The sequence below is a fragment of the Berghia stephanieae genome, chromosome 5 (assembly GCF_034508935.2).
Source record: "Berghia stephanieae isolate SIO BIC M18660-M18661 chromosome 5, UCSD_Bste_1.3, whole genome shotgun sequence".
NCBI lineage: Eukaryota > Metazoa > Mollusca > Gastropoda > Nudibranchia > Aeolidiidae > Berghia > Berghia stephanieae.
This window is the reverse complement of record NC_088364.1, coordinates 25,292,237-25,308,750: the sequence shown is the minus strand read 5'-3', so window position 1 is coordinate 25,308,750 and position 16,514 is coordinate 25,292,237. Positions and strand designations below refer to the sequence as shown.

Genomic DNA, 16,514 nt, shown 5'->3' with positions numbered 1-16,514 from the left:
TTCTATTAAAGACTTTTCCTGGCACTGACAGAAGCGTTATTCCTCGGTAGTTGTTGCAATTGCTGCGGTCGCCTTTCTTAGGCAGTTTGACGAGGTACCCTTCCTTCCACTCTGTTGGTACTTCTTCCTCCTCCCAGATCTTCTTGAAGAGAGGATAAAGCATTTCTGTGGTCGTTTTTAAGTCTTTAAAGCTTCTGCGGGAATGTTGTCTGGCCCTTGCCATTCTTCAATAGTTTGATAGCGTTCCTGATCTCCTCTTTAGTCGGGTGTCTACAGTTGATGTCAAGGTCTGTATCAGCTGGGTTGATGTTTGGGGCGTTCGACGGAGCTGGTCTGTTCAGAAGCTCTTCAAAGTGAAGAGCCCATCTATTTAGTTGCTGTTCCTTTCCCAGGATGGTGTTTCCTTCTTTGTCTTTGACTGGTCGCTCGGGCCTATTGTTTTTCCCCGACAGTTTCTTTGATATGTCATACAGCTGTTTCATGTTGTTGCTGGCTGCTGCTTTCTCTGCTTCTTCCGCCAGGCTGTCAATGTATTTGCGCTTATCTGTTCTTGCACTCCACTTAACTTCTCTGTTGGCCTCTGTGAAGTCTGTCTGTGCCTTTGCCTTTGTGGCTCTTGTCCGGCAATTGTTTATGACTGCCTTCTTTTGCTTCCTTGTCTGGATCTTTTGCAGTGTTTTGGCTGAAATCCATTCCTTATGGTGGTGTCTCATCGGCCCAAGCACTTCCTGACAGGTTGTCTTGTGTCCTTCTTTCACTTTCTGCCAATCATCTTCCACATTGCTCTCTTCCAAAAACTGATCTTTTAATACTTTATACATATTGGTGAGAGTCAGGCTGAATTTTCCTCGGGTATCTGGATCTTTCAACAAATTGACATTGTACTTCTCTCTTTTCGTTGCTTCCATCCAATTTCTCTTCAGTTTTAATTTCAGCCTTGCTACAACCAGGTGGTGGTCCGATGCAACGTCTGCTCCTCTTTTCACCCGTACATCCATCAGGGACCTTCTGAATTTCTTAGCTATGCAGATGTGGTCAATCTGGTTTTCGGTAACAAGGTCGGGTGATACCCATGTAGCCTTATGTATTCTTCTGTGGGGGAAAGTGCTACCTCCAATGATCAGGTTATTCATAGCACAGAAGTCTGCAAATTTCTCCCCATTCTCGTTCATTATTCCCAGTCCATGTTTTCCCATCACTTCCTCGAACCCTGTATTATCTGTCCCTATCTTTGCGTTTATGTCACCCATGAGAATGTTCACATCTTTCTCTGGATACTTGGCCAGGACATTCTGCAATCTGTTGTAAAACCTGTCTTTTACCTCTTCGTCATGTTCATTTGTTGGTGCATAACACTGTATTATATTCATTGTGATCTTCTTCACTTTTGTTCTGAAGGAAGCTCCGATAATTCGCGGTCCGTGTGCTTCCCATCCTAACAGGGCCTGCTGTGCAGATTTTGACAGCATGAGTGCCACACCTTCTGTGTGTGGAGCGTTCTCTTCTTCGTACCCGGAATACAGTAAGAGCTCTCCTGTGATCAGTTTCTTCTGCCCTGACTGGGTCCAACAGGTCTCACTGATTCCAAGCAGTGTGAGGTTGTAGCTTTTCATTTCTGCTGCTACTTGGTTGGTTTTTCCCGTCTCATACATGGTCCTCACATTCCATGTTCCGACGTTGATGGTTCTGGTCGAAAGAAGGAAAGTCGGCCTTGTAGCTTCCTCTCGGCTTTCACTGCAAAGCGTCATGTGTCGCAAAGACCCTTCCTCTCCCAGAACAGTAGTAATTGGGTTTTCTTTCGTCGACGTTTCTGTAGCGGCTTGTGTTTTCCAGGGTGGAGTTGCTGGCCCTACGCCTAACCCTCCTCCTTTCTCATCCGGGCTTGGGACCGGCAATGGCGGAGTTTGTTAAAGGGATACGTTTAGAAAAAAAGAAAAATATATATACCTGGAGCTTTTATATAGCGCAATATCCACTAAACGTGACAAAGCTCTTTACAAGGGGTTCCCAGCGAACAACAACACTTAGCATGTAGAACGAGACATGATGCCTTGTTCGGCGATATTGCAATTTTTTTCGGACAGAGACAACGCTGTTAATGGCCAGGTACTCATTTTACACCTGAGTACGATGAGAGAATGTGAGTAAAGAGTCTTTTCCAAGGACTCAACTATGATCCGAGCGATTCCAAAATCTTCCGATCCGAAAACGAGTGTCATACCACAAGACCACATAGCCGCACAAGCTTCAAACGGTTTGGGATTTTTATTTTGGTATTATGATAGAAAATAGCTCCTACCTTTGGATCTGCCCATTCGTCATCATTGCAGACAGTGCTGTCACCAGTTGTAGGTTGATCTATATTATCTTTGTCATTGAACCCAAAGAGATAGCTGAATGCTGGCCTTCTTATCTTTTCTGGTACAAAGCTCCCTTGTTTTTCTTCTTCCATCTGCCACCATTTGTGTGTATGAAGTCCAAATGTAAGGTTTGTTTATAGGAGAGCAGAAAGGAAAAAGTAATCACAATATCAGAAATAGAATTATATCCATTTGAACAATTAATTAAATATAGATATTTTTTTTTGGTTGGGGTTAACAAGACAGCGGTGTCCAAAGATATTCCGGCAATCAGTTTGTTAAGCAGCTTGATAAGTCTCATTGTTCTGTGGAGTACATACTCGTTAGCCCTATGTTTTTGTAATTGAGAGGAAAAAGAAGAAAGAGGGAGTAGGGGGGGGGAGATAGAAATGGAAATGAAGAAATAGAGAGAGGGAATGAGAGCGAGATAGGAGAAGGAGGAGGGGGAGGAGGAGGAGGAGGAGGAGAGAGAGAGAGAGAGAGAGAGGGAGAGAGAGAGAGAGAGAGGGAGAGAGAGAGAGAGAGAGAGAGAGAGAGAGAGAGAGAGAGAGAGAGGAGTGAACGAAGGAATCAGGGATTTGAAGAAACTTATGTCGGAAAAATTTGAATCTCATATTAATACATATTTGGATAAACAAAACAGTTCTGAACAAAATGTAATTTAAATTTTGTAATTATCTTTATTAGGGCCCAAGACAAAAATTTAATAAAGGAGAAAATCGCTTTTAAAGGTTAGACATATCTACGTATTTATTACGAATTGTTAAAAATAATATATGGTTATATTATCACCACAGTAGCAACTCTGCATACCACATTCTTATTCAAAAAACAAACAAAAACGAAAAAACAAAAACAAACCTCTTCTATAACACAAACCAACGATTTTGACTTAATTTCCCCTTTTGTGCGTGTGTGTGTGTGTGTGTGTGTGTGTGTGTGTGTGTATGTGTGTGCCCTTATTGGATCTGAGACGTGGTGTTTTAGTAGGAGGAGATTACAGTGCCGCTCTTTCCTCGCTGTTCAATTGCTCTGTAACTACTCAAGGACAAGAAGGTAATGGAGCAACCAAATCCTGAACACTTTCATCAATGATAGGTCTATTTCATTAGACAAATATGACTGGCTCTTTGCATCTTCCTATTTCTCTGGAGATTTCACTCCCTTATATCATTATGGGGTTTCACTGTCACGTCTATGTAAGATGTTGGCAAGGAAGGAGATAGGTATAGATAGGAGTCAGATTATTTTCCCCATAGACAGCGTCGGGTGCCAAATTTTATTCCATTTATTGATGGTTAAAATTTTCCTGACACTTTGACTGATAGCAATAGAGTGTTTTAAGTTTAAAGAAATAGGTAATTGTAGAGTGTTAGAATATTGGCACGTTGTATAGGGATAGATAGGTTCAGAAAGTAAGTATTAATCCCCGTTAAAGGAAATGTATTTTTATACAATTAAACAGAATTGCCTCATACAATAACAAGATAACACGTAATTAGTCAAATAATAATCATAATGCTGGTTTTAATTCATAAAGAAACATTCTATGAATATTGATCTTCATCCCATAACATAATGCTATTCATTTTTCATTTGCGACTCCTTAACTGAATGGTGTGAGATAGTAGTCGGTAGTCGGTTGTAGTAGCAGTTCGGCTTGATCCTTCACAGGGCAGACATTAATCCGATTTACACTGGGTCGTTCAACACTGAAGTGTTCGTTGGTAATGGATTCATGCTCGATGATTAAAGCTGACGATTATTGCCATAATTGGTCTGTGAACGGATGGTTAAAGACTTCCTGCTTCCTCATACCGATCAGTGAAAGAATGGTTGAAATCTTTGACTAGTTGCAACATTTTAATAGTCAATGAATAGAGGGGTTGTGAGGGATTCGAACCAATACCCTTACATCACCACTATCCATAAATGAAAGCAATGGGGCGCATTTAGTTAGTGGGATGGGGAAGGATATGCATCAATGAGAACATAATAATCAGTGCACATAAATACTTAATAGAACTATCGAGTAATTGCGATAGCACATTGATAATTCAATTCTTGTATGAAAGGATAATATATACACTATTATACCAAAATACATGTATAAGTATATATATATTATATATATATATATATATATATATATATATATATATATATATATATATATATATATACATATATATATATATATATATATATAAATATATATATATATATATATATATATATATAAAGATAGCGAATGAATATCTGTATAGGAAACATGAGTATCAATTAAGTTATTGATTCCTGTTAATTTTTTGTTGTGTCTACTTACTGCAGGCAAAAACACAATATCAATTATCACTCCTACACATTAGTATAATTACAAACACAATGTGAATTTTCACTGACCTTTGGCGCACAGTTTTCTCGCTATGTGGGATTTTTCGAGTTGACTATAGAGCAGTGAGCTCTAAGTAGATGAAATGGAGAGAGAGAACATTACTCTCCCCAACTCTGGCTTATATGGGTTTTCGACGGGAGTTGGAGAATCGTGAAGAGCCAACACTATTACAGGATTTTGGTGGACCTGTTATTTATTGGTCGTTGTCTTTAGTCCAATCGGACCTGGGTGTCGAACTGTAGCGTCCGTGAATGTTTAATTAGGTTTGTTACCTCCCGCTACGAGTGTCAAATCTACCATATTATGTTCACAGGCAAGCGCGAATTGCAAGTCCAAATGCAGGTGAGAAAACCAGATGACTCTCCTTCCATTGTCCCAAGGCAAGATTGATTGACACATTTGCCACGCTACGATAGCCGTTATATTGTCACGACAATGGTTTGGGTTTCGTTACGTGTTGTGACGTATTTACAATCGTGGGAAGGTTAATTTTGACTTTTAGATATTTTGTATTGTAAGTTATCATATAAAATTGAAAGAAAACGGCATCCAGTCAAATGATCATATTCCTTCAGAGCCATTGGGCCCATGGAGCCAGAGTTTTTCCCGATGTTTATATTGTGAAACGGACAAAGTAACAATATCTTGCCATCCTTTGGATAGGATGCTAGTCTATCGCAACGTACATTCCGCCAAATCTAACTAAGCTCTAGGGATCACCCGAATGATCATTTTGATGACACAATATTTCACACAAGAAAGTAAATGGAACGTGGAACCATTGTTTAGTTTTCTTTATACACGCGCTGTCGTTCTTCTGCTTATTCGGTGGTGGCTAGTATTCATGCGCAACGACTTGCATTCCAGAGAGCGGACAATGGCAAAAGGAATGATAATATGTACTCGCAATATGTTGATGTTTCGTTATAAAAAATCCTCTCTAAGCATTTAATTGAAATCCTCTACCTTGGAGGCAGATTAAAGGTCAATTTCGAACGTATTTACGATAAAGCTTAGGAAAATGTAATTACATTGTTTATGATATGAACTTCAAATAATAAAATCCTTTTTTGAGAATGTAGTTGGATGGATACTAAAAGCGATGATGTGGGGGGAGGGGGGGGGGGGACTCGAAAATCATGAAAACAACTATTTTTCACCTCTGTTTGTTCGTATCTCAAAACTAGCTCGCACGACATCCAATGGGTTTTGCACAGCAGACTCTGAAAGAAATGATTAAACATTAAGCTTTGAATCGCTCGCTTTCCATCGCTCTCAATGAATACACATTATAAGTAAATCGCTTCGCTTCGTCCCGCGCTCTTCGCTCGCAGTGTGGCCTTAGCATAAGAAAGCAATAAAGATATTTAAGATGGATCGACGAAATATATATTTTATTTAAATATTTAGACTACAATATCGTGGTAAATATATTTAAAATAATCTGATTCGTTGTTGCTATCAACATGTTGAACACTCTTAGTAGACCATATTTGTATCATAACACGATTCAATAGAAAGATAGATTATTAGATAGATATATGAATAGATAGATAGATAGATAGATAGATAGATAGATAGATAGATAGATAGATAGATAGATAGATAGATAGATAGATAGATAGATGGATGGATATAGTCCGTTCAACAGCCCGTGCGTACGCGTTGACGTTGATATCTTCACAACCTTCTGATGGATATTAATGATTCGAACACTAAAATTGTTAGCGACGTTGAGCCGTTTTTGTTTTTGTTTTTGTTTTTGTTTTTTTTTGTTTTTGTTTTTTGTTTTTTTTTGGTATCGGTTACAGTATCGTACTTTGATATTTTTCTTCTTTAAAGTATATACAAAACGAAGAGTCTGGGATGAATGAACATTTGGATGGTTTACGATAACAATTTTACACACAGTGAATTCTGTTATGATTACGACCACTGAACTCTCCACATGCTTTTACTTTTCACGAGATGCATATGCACTACTCACTAACATTGCCACAATGGATTCAAAATGACGCAGCAAATTGTACTCTTGACATAAACAATTGTTACAATTAATAGTTAAAAGCCAGAGGCGTAGCTTTCTGCTGTGATTTCTACATTCATAAAAACTGATAACAAGATGGATTAAACATACAAAAATTGTCAAAATGAAAATTTGCAGGTATTTCTCCAAAGAGGCGAAGCGCCGAATTCTTTTACAGATGTCACAACAATCAGGGACTGAGAGTGGAGAGGCCGAATTAATAATTATGTAATTTTAATTATGCGTTTCTTGTATTTAAAAACTGCGGTTCCTTTGAAAGGTTTTACTGTACAAAACACACATGGCATCTGTTTGGTGTTAAAGAAGTTTAAATCCAGTGATATTTCACATTATTCACTATTACATTCTGAGCGCCCCCCCCCCCCCCCCCACCACCACCACCCCACTCCCCAGGTGAACAGAATTCCGTACTCGATGGGTGACCAGTGTATTTTCGTGACATGTCGTGTGCGACCTTTATGAGTTGTCTTGCTCAACAGGTAGTCGGGGATTATGTCTCGTCTTATCGAAGACGAGCGTAAAAATTGTCATCAATGTATGTCCGAAAAATTTATAAGCACGCAACGGACTGCTTGTGTCGTCCATGTGCGTTGTCCACCAGGAAGGAGATAAATTATAAAGCGGCGTGAGCCTGTTTTCAATGCTGTGAAGTACAATATAAATGCTCTCTATCATTATGTAAGAGAGAAAGCTTATGCAAAAGGTTATCTAAGAATTTTAGTGCAAAATTGTCAATTATATTTATCAGCAAATGGGTTTAGTGAGTACGCAATGCAGGCATATAAGTAAAACTTGGTAAGTGCATGATACGTTTGGGCAGTTTTTACGTCCAAGTTAGTGGACAGGTTATCGTGTTGAGTACTAGTTAATCAATCATCCTTAAATTGGTTTAGGGATGTTGGAACAGGTGAAAAGGACATTTATCAAAATAACGTTATATCATAAAAGGCGGGGTTTAACATTAATATGTAGGAATTGACGCTTCAGGTTTGAATAAGATTTGATCTTACTTTTAGGGGGTGGAATTTAGACTGTCAAGGAACTGTCGAAACAACAAGGAGGCGCGATTTTTAGGGAATTATGGGTAAAATTATTATAGGGATAAAATAGGCTGTTTCTAATGAAAACGGCATTCTGCATTCTACTTCGCTATGAGCTGCACACTTTAAACCTTTTGTGCTCACCATCATTTATTTGCTTTTACGGACTTAGAAATATTTCACGTAATATTGAAAATGGTTACTTAGGCAAAATGACTTTACATTTGGATTGCTTTTACGGATTTGGAATTTATCACAACAAATAAAGCTGCAAGAAATGAAACTTGGAATCTGGATTTTGTATTTGAATGTCTTGATGTTGTACATTCAATTATCATCATCGGCCCTTGAACTCTTTCGTCATTAATAACATCTACAACACAGTGCAAAGGAATATCATTACCATCTATCAAAAAACCACTATACGATCATTAGCCATTACATATGTGTGCAACTACGCCACAATTACACTATTTGAAACAACCCAAAAATATTTGCTCTTCTAAACCACTGGGTGCAACTTTGTTATGATTATTTTCTGCAATGGAAAGAGAATAACACACCATTACTGGAAACATTTTAAAGTTTGAGTCGTATTTTATTGCATATGATAAAAAGATCAAAGGAATTCAGCATTATGAGAAAACTTTCACTATCGGTATTCAAAATTCGTAATGTCACTTTAAATATAAGCCCACGTGCAAAAAAATCATGTTACCACATTTCGTAACTTTGCGATATTCCCTGCGCACGGGACCTGGAATGGACTCTAGATAGAAAGATAGATTGATAAATAGATAGATAGATAGATAGATAGATAGATATAGATATATAGATAGATAGATAGATAGATAGATAGATAGATAGATAGATAGGTAGATAGATAAATAGATAGATGGATAGGTAGGTAGGTAGGTTGGTAAGTAGGTAGGTTGGTGGGTAGTTAGATAGGTAGGTAGTTAGGTTTATAGGTAGATAGATAGATAGATAGATAGATAGATAGATAGATAGATAGATAGATAGATTCTTGATATATAGGCTATGATTTATGATGCCAGAATTCAACAATTTTCAGGCCATTACTTTTTTAAACCATCATTTAAAGTGTTTATCAGCAGAGGATTTCGTGTTTCATTGTTCTTTATTCACATACCTCGTATGTGTCCCTATTACAAAGGAGACAGTAGACATTCTTGAAGGTTCTGCCGAAATAAACCACACGATCCAGCAAGTCTATTGAGCGACTTATGCATTCGTCTTCTATGATGGGGGCGTAACTTTTCTCGAAGTCACTGCAAGTACTGACGACATCTCTGAAAAAGCATGGTGTATTTATTTTAAGTTCATAATACACTTTGAAATGTACGAGATCTAGGCTCGTTAATTACTTTATTGTTTAAATATATAGGTATATATGAATTTATATATATACATATATATATATATATATATATATATATATATATATATATATATATATATATATATATACATTATTTATTGACTATACAGCGTCGTCCTCATTGACGTTGGATGCCCGCACTCTGCGATGACAAATATCTGCCCATTCCTCCCTTTTGTTGGCGGTATCGTACAGCTCTCTTCCTTTCACGTCTGTCCATTCTAGGATATTTTTTATATAACTGGACCTCGGTCTTTGCCCTCCATTTTCCCCTGTACTACATCTTTCATTAAGGTGCATCGGTTTTGGCATATGTGACCGAAAAACAGAAACATGAACGCCTCCCCGGGATAATATGTATAGAACATTTCTTAATTAGAATAATCTACCGACAAATCTTCTGCTAATTACACTTGCTTGAGTGAAATCTGCAAAATGACTTGACACTTGACCAAAAAGAAAAAAATCTTCGTTCCTGATGTCTTAGGGAGATGAAAAGAACGATTTTGCAGTGTTATTGGGTTGGACTCCGGAGGGAGGGAGAGGGAAAGAAAGGCCCAAAACAACATGCCCTTACAGAGAGAACGTATACGATGGCGCGTTTCTGGCAGTTTCCTTGTAGGGGACAGTCGTCCTTTTTCCTGCAATTGCAGTAGTCTCAATTTTTATTATTGTTGGATTCAGATACGATGTGTCTGTTGTGGTTAATAATTATCTGTTTCATGTTTTGTGCGCAGCTGTAAATTATTTTGACATTGTTTCTGTTGCTTCTTTTATATATCTAGTCGGCGATTCTTCGGGAAGTGTTTGTCGATGAGTGCGAGAAACTGCCGATATTTGAAGTGGCTGCGTTGTTGAATGGCGGGTTGAACCATATTATGTGCCTTTTTCTGTTGGAAGGAAATTTTTTCACCGTAACAAGTGGTTTTTCGCAGTAATGTTTTTATCTAAAAGAGCTCTATAATCGCCATGCTGTTCTCTATTGCTGTACTGCAATAGTTTACTTATTTTCTGATCAGATGATAAAGAGGCGTGGCCCTCGCATTGTTTCACTACAACAAATCAAAGTGGCTGTGCCGATTGACCCTAGGACTCTGGTGAGCACATGTGTGGACTGAACCAAGGACCATATAAAATGGACACCCGCGGAGATTATATAAAGGATAATGAAAGGCTAATATTAGAGGGAGGAAACCGAGAGACCAGGGATGTGAACAACTAATAAGTGGAGAGTAAACCAGGACTTTGACTTTGAGACGTGAACACCAGTGGGAATTAACCCTGGGACTTCAGCATGGAGTGAGCTGGGACTATCAGGTGCCCACGTTAGTGCTTAGTACACATCCTATCCATTTTATTCTCGGAGGGCCACCATTTTACGTATGGTGGTGGATGGGGGGTGGGGGGGGGGGGTGTTATTTTATTCTTGATTTACTGACTTGGCACTCTCAATTGCCGTCTCGATTTAAGATGTCTCAAAGCTTTGTTAAGAAATTTGACCATTTTCTTCTCAGAACCCTATATGATTATCTCTGTCTTAGACACTGTAGTACTGAAAGCTCCTCACCACATCATTTGATAAAGTGACAGACTTAAATGCCCAATGTCAGTCTGTCTTTTCTAAAAAGCACCCTTTGACCCTGAAACAAATTGCAGAAAACAGCGTAGCAGACAGAAGCCGTTACATCAATGTGATAGAAAACATAATTGTTACGGAAAAAGCCATTGCAAAACTTCTTCGAAACTTGGATCCTAGTGGACCAGGTAACAGCCAAACAAGAGTTTTGAAAGAGCCTGCAAACTGCATAACATCTGGCCCGGTTTGATTTTTCAGAACACTCGACACTGGTGAAGTCCCAGGGGATTTGGGAAAAGCGAATGTAGCTCCCATTCATAAAAAGGACAGAGAACGATTCCTTCAAATTACCACCCAGTGTCTCTCACTTGTATCTCAAGCAAGCTTAGTGAGCACATCATTGTCAGCCAGATAATGAAATACACAGATGGGCATGATATCTTATATGAACTCCAACATGGGTTTTGGTCCAGGCGCTCATGTAAAACACAGTTAATCAGCTTTATTGATGACGTCTCAAAGTCTCTTGATGAGGCCCAATAAACTGATGTATTTATAATGGACATCTCCAAGGCCTTTGACAAAGTTGACAACACATTGTGCCACAAGCTTCGACAATGTGGGAGAAATGGAAAAAATTAACAGATGGATTGAAGGGCCGTACCCAATCAGTGATCATCGACGGTGAATCATCCAAGTTTGTCCTAGTAGAGTCTCGTGTTCCAAAAGGCTCTGTCCTTAGTCCCACTCTTTCTTTTTTATATTAATGACCTAGTAGATGCTATTAAATCAAAAGTTCGTCTGTTTGCAAATGACACAATTGCAAACTTGATAATAAAACCACAAAGACGAAGCACATCTGCAACACGACCTTGAGAAACTGGCGGCTTGGGAACAGAGACATCTTATGGAGTTTCATCCAGAGAAATACAATGTCATTTCTATCTCCAGAAAGAAATATTCGATTGCATGCGATTACAAGCTACACACCCACGTCTTAGAGCACATAGCATCAGCCAAATGTATAGGAATAACAATAAAATCAGACTTAAAATGGAACGAGCACATCAACAGCATCACAACAAAAGCAAATAGGACCCTTCCAAAGAAATTTAAAGATTAAATTAACAAGCCTAAAATCATAAGCTTAAATGTCATTAGTTCGACCACAAATTATATACGCATAGACTGTCTGGGACCCACACACAAAACACCTTGTTGATAAACTGGAGGCAGTACAAAGACGAGTCGCTCATTTTGTTGCGGGAAATTATAAGAAAATATCAAGTGTGAGCAACATGATTGATCAACTAGAATGGAAGTGGCTCCAAACTAGGAGGAAGGCAGCTCGCCTGACCATAATGTATAAGAGAAAGAACATCCTGGTGTCTATAACAAATCCTGACCTCCAAACATAGACACGAACATTTAGAACTTCCCACATGGACAGTTTTATCCCCTTGACATCCACCAAAGACCTCAGAAAATTATCATTTTACCCCAGAACCATCACAGATTGGAATAATTTACCGCAGGAAGTTACATCTACACCCACTTTAGATTTATTTACAGAGATTCTAGATCACTGATGTATTTTCAATTTAATGTTATTGTTCATGTCAAAATCTTCATGAGTGACGATGACAATGAAAGGAAGATTCAGAGAGAGAATGCACGATTATTTTGAATGCATAACTTAATTTCTTTTCTTCTTTGCAAGCCTCCATTATTCCAATTTTTGACAATTTGCTGAATACCGATCATGCCTTTTCCAAAATTATTCTTTGTTTCCTCCTCAGCTCCTTCTTTATTTGTGACTTTTACATCCAGATATTCCAAAGCCTCTTCATCCTCAATTTCCATCGAATGCAACTTGCTTTGTTGATTTGGTGTTTATTCGCAATTTTTTGTTTTCAGGGCATTAACCGTTATCCCCGTAGATTTCACTTTTCTATTGAGCACCTCAACCTTTCTTTGCATTAAGTTAGCTGGATAGGAATGCTATGTCATCGCCAAAGTAAAAAAGCTTTAGCGGATTCCTTCTTTGCTCTCTCACTCGGGTTGTTCTTTTCCCCTTTCCCAGATTTTCGGAGATTTGTAAATTTTTACAGGTTTTCTCACAGGGTTACAACATCAACATGATTTTTACTCTCTGCCAATCACTCCCGTCTATTATCCTTCCTAAGCGAGGCTCCCAATCTTCCGCTATTTTTGTTTGTTTGTTTGTTTGTTTGTTTATTTACAACAGAAGTAACCGGGTTACAAGTCCCTGGCTTTGTTGTACTCGGATAACAAAGTTTTAAGGTCAAGGGGGAGGAGGGTATCTAGTTCCTGACAAGATGTCAAGTCCGTTTGTATGAGAACTTATGTTAAAGTCTTGTACCATAAGCATTAACTAAATGCTTTATCGGGCTAATAAAATGTGAGCATATATGGAGCAATATTGAATAGACGTGCTCAAATCGGTTTACAATAGGTCCCTAGCCAACAGCAACATTCAACATGTAGAACGAGACGCCAATTAGGCGATATCAGGGACCAGGTACTCATTTTACAACTGAGTAGGTACGGTAAGAGAATGTGAGTAAAGAGCCTTATCCAAGGACTTTACAATTCAGTGCTCAGAGCGGGACTCAAACTCAGGACCTCCTCGATCCGAAGGCAAGTGTCACACAACTAGACCACAGAGTCAACCAATTTGTGGCATGACAAGAAGAATCTGATAATGTCTCGAAGAGAAAAAAAAATCCTCTCTGTATTAACTTTTGATCTTCTTACCTATTATCTTTATAAAACGCACTGTTACAATAAGCGAGGTCTTCGATAGGCGGCGTCTGATTTATTTGACATGTCGAAGTTTTCTTCATACACTGACGTAGAAGATCTGTTTTGTTGAGAGCACTCATAACGTACAGGTAGGTTCCGCACTTAAAGCCGACCTGCCAAGGTATTGTCTTTGGATGAAAAAGAGATGTAATTACACTGAAGGTGTTATGGTAATTTGTAAAAGATTATCTATCTTTTGCTGCCACGATGATGATTGCGAAGATCGTTATATCGGATGTTTCAAACTTAATGTCCTTGTGGAGAAATCAAATATCACAAAACTCGTTAAACATAAAAACAAGTATTTAGCAAATAACATTTTGGAACCATTCGAAAAAAAAAAGTTACATAATTTTTAACAGAAGAAAGCACATACAATAGTATGGTGAGTATATTAAAGGAGGTGCTCAAAATGACCTCCTTTACGCCCGGCACATTTGTGTGTTCTAGAGATGAAATGATTATTGGCTCCCTCACAATGTTGCGGGTCAATAACCTTCAATAGTTGTTCCATTTGATTTCGTGAAGACTCAAGAATCTTGTACCTGACATTTGGTCTTTTTGAATAACCCCCAAGGAAAATAAAATCCAGAGGGTTGAAGTCGGGGCTGTGAGAGACTTTCTCAGTGTCCCCTCGACAGTGCGTGCTCTTTTTTTAGATGCTGACCCCTTCTTTGAATGACTTCCCAAGAGACAACCATTTTGCCTAAAACTTTCACACCATCTTCTGATTGTCTTGACAGACTGTACATGCAATTTCAGTTGGAATCAATTGGGTAGTCCCTGCAAAATCCAAGTTGAACTTTACTTGGTGACTTCAGATGCAGGATCTTTCGACACAAAATGCTTTTCTGTTGATTTCCAAGATATGGCTATTGTGTCAGTAGTTTTTAAAATAAACTTTTTTTTTTTACGCAGTATGGCTTCCGAGTGTTCATAGTTCATCATCCATCGTGACTTGTACTCTTGAGCACGTTGCCGTCAGCTGTCTCCACGTATCGCGATCCTCTTCGGTGCGCATGGAGTCTGCGTTGCTTTTAAAATCATTTTTGGCCATTCCTAGTTATTTAAGTATGTCATTCTCTGTCTTTCTCTCGCTGTCTTTCCTTCGATCGTCCCAGATGTTACTAGCTTTTCTATTCCGTCTCTTCTCCACACATGTCCCAGAAACCATAACTGCCTCTTTCTGATGGTATCTATCAATATTCTCCTTTTCTCAACCTCGCCACACTTCCTCGTTCGTGTACTTGCCTATCCATGATAACCTTAACCTTCTTCTATTCATCCACATCTCAATGCCTCTAACCGCCTAGTAAATTATTTGTCAAGTGTCCACGTTTCACAACCGTATAAAAGGGTACTTATAACAATATATTTCCACTACTTTCAATCTGGTTTAGGTTGTTGTTTGACACAACTGGACGAATTTTATTTCTATTGTTATTATTTGTTTTATATCCTCTATGTCACGTGCGTCATGGGTAATGATAGTGCCTAAATATTTAAATTTCTTTACTTGTTTGATGGATCCTCCTTTACTTGAAAAGTGGAAGTTCGTGTCGTTGTCATTCTTTGAGACTACCATGCATTCGAATTTCTTAACATTTAGTTTCGGGCCTATCTTTTCATGTTTGCTGACTAAAATATCTAAAATTTTCTTCACGTTTTCTGGAGAGTATGCCATCAAAGTACTATCGTTTGCGTATCTTATGTTTATTCTTATTCTGCCCCCACAGCGACGACGCCTTTAATACCTTCGATTTCTTTGAATATTATTTCACTCTATATTTTTAAAAGGTCCGGTGATAAGACGCAACCTTGTCTTACTCCCTTCTCCATGTTAAAGAAGTCCGATGTTTCGTTATCAAGTTTGACACACGCTGTCTGATTCCAGTATAAGTTTTCCACAATTCGAAGGTCTTTAGTACCTACATCGATCTTTTATAAGATTTTGAATAGCCTTTCGTGTTGTACAGAATCAAAAGCTTTGGAATGATAAATGAAGCATATATAAAGTGATTTTTGTTTTTCGATTGACCGTTGCATTTTTGTTTTCAATGTAAAAAATTGCATTTACCGTATCAAATTTACTTTCTTTCAAATTTGGTGTAAAACGGTTCATAAATAATTAAGTTATAGAAAATTTGATGAGGGACATTAAGTTTGAAACAGAAAGTAATAATAATAATAATAATAATAATAATAAAATAATAATAATAATAATAATAATAATAATAATAATAATAATAATAATAATAATAATAATAATAATAATAATGATAATAATAATAATAATGATGATGCTGATGACGATGACGATGATGATGATGATGATGATGATGATGATGATGATGATGATGATGATGATGATGATGATGACGATGACGATGATGATGATGGTGATGACGATGATGATGATAATGATGATGATAATGATGATGATGGTGATGTTGATGATGATGATGATGATGATGATGATGATGATGATGATGATGATGATGATGGATATAGAAGGGCAAGGAAGTGAAAGGGAAAGGTGGGGGGGGGGGGGGGGGGGGGGGGGGGGAGTCCGATAATAGTAGGGTCCAGTGAGAAGAGAGTGCGGGTTTTTCTTTTGATAATATCATTGTATAGAGGTATCTCACGTCATGCATGTTGTTGCACTTAGCACAGTATTTGTTGAAGAAGCTCACGCCCGTAACATTGTCTGTTACGACGGTGACCATGTCCAGATTGATCTCATTCCATGGAGAATCTTCTTCGCACAACTTCCGTGTTTCACTGTCTGAAAACTCATAAGGACATCTACGTATTAGGAGATAATCTTTTCCAAACGTCCTACAAACATTACCACTGTCACCATTGAAC

At 38.1% G+C, this 16,514-nt stretch overlaps 2 protein-coding genes across 4 annotated transcripts in view; both read right to left on the bottom strand.

Annotated features, from left to right (window-relative positions):
- The window catches only part of LOC144972652 (uncharacterized), a 40,093-nt gene that overhangs the window by 20,842 nt on the left and 2,737 nt on the right, over positions 1 to 16,514 (bottom strand). Inside the window, exons 1-5 of one of the 3 annotated variants that reach the window (XM_078914129.1) lie at positions 16,292 to 16,514; positions 13,599 to 13,774; positions 8,996 to 9,155; positions 5,916 to 5,978; positions 2,300 to 2,452 (exon numbers count right to left, since the gene is read on the bottom strand). The exon at positions 16,292 to 16,514 is cut by the window's right edge and continues 890 nt beyond it. In XM_078914129.1, coding sequence (XP_078770255.1) covers positions 2,300 to 2,452; positions 5,916 to 5,978; positions 8,996 to 9,155; positions 13,599 to 13,774; positions 16,292 to 16,514 — 775 coding nt within the window. Of the gene's footprint in view, positions 1 to 2,299; positions 2,453 to 5,915; positions 5,979 to 8,995; positions 9,156 to 13,598; positions 13,901 to 16,291 lie in introns of all 3 variants that reach the window. The other 2 variants (XM_078914131.1, XM_078914130.1) reach the window with 2 other exon arrangements.
- LOC144973800 (uncharacterized) lies at positions 186 to 1,748 on the bottom strand. Its single transcript, XM_078916694.1, has one exon. It carries the CDS (start codon positions 1,746 to 1,748, stop codon positions 186 to 188), a length of 1,563 nt encoding a protein of 520 aa, XP_078772820.1.

Coding starts and splice junctions, on each gene's coding strand:
- LOC144973800 (XM_078916694.1), bottom strand. CDS start 1,748: ATGACGCTTTGCAGTGAAAGCCGAGAGGAAGCTACAAGGCCGACTTTC.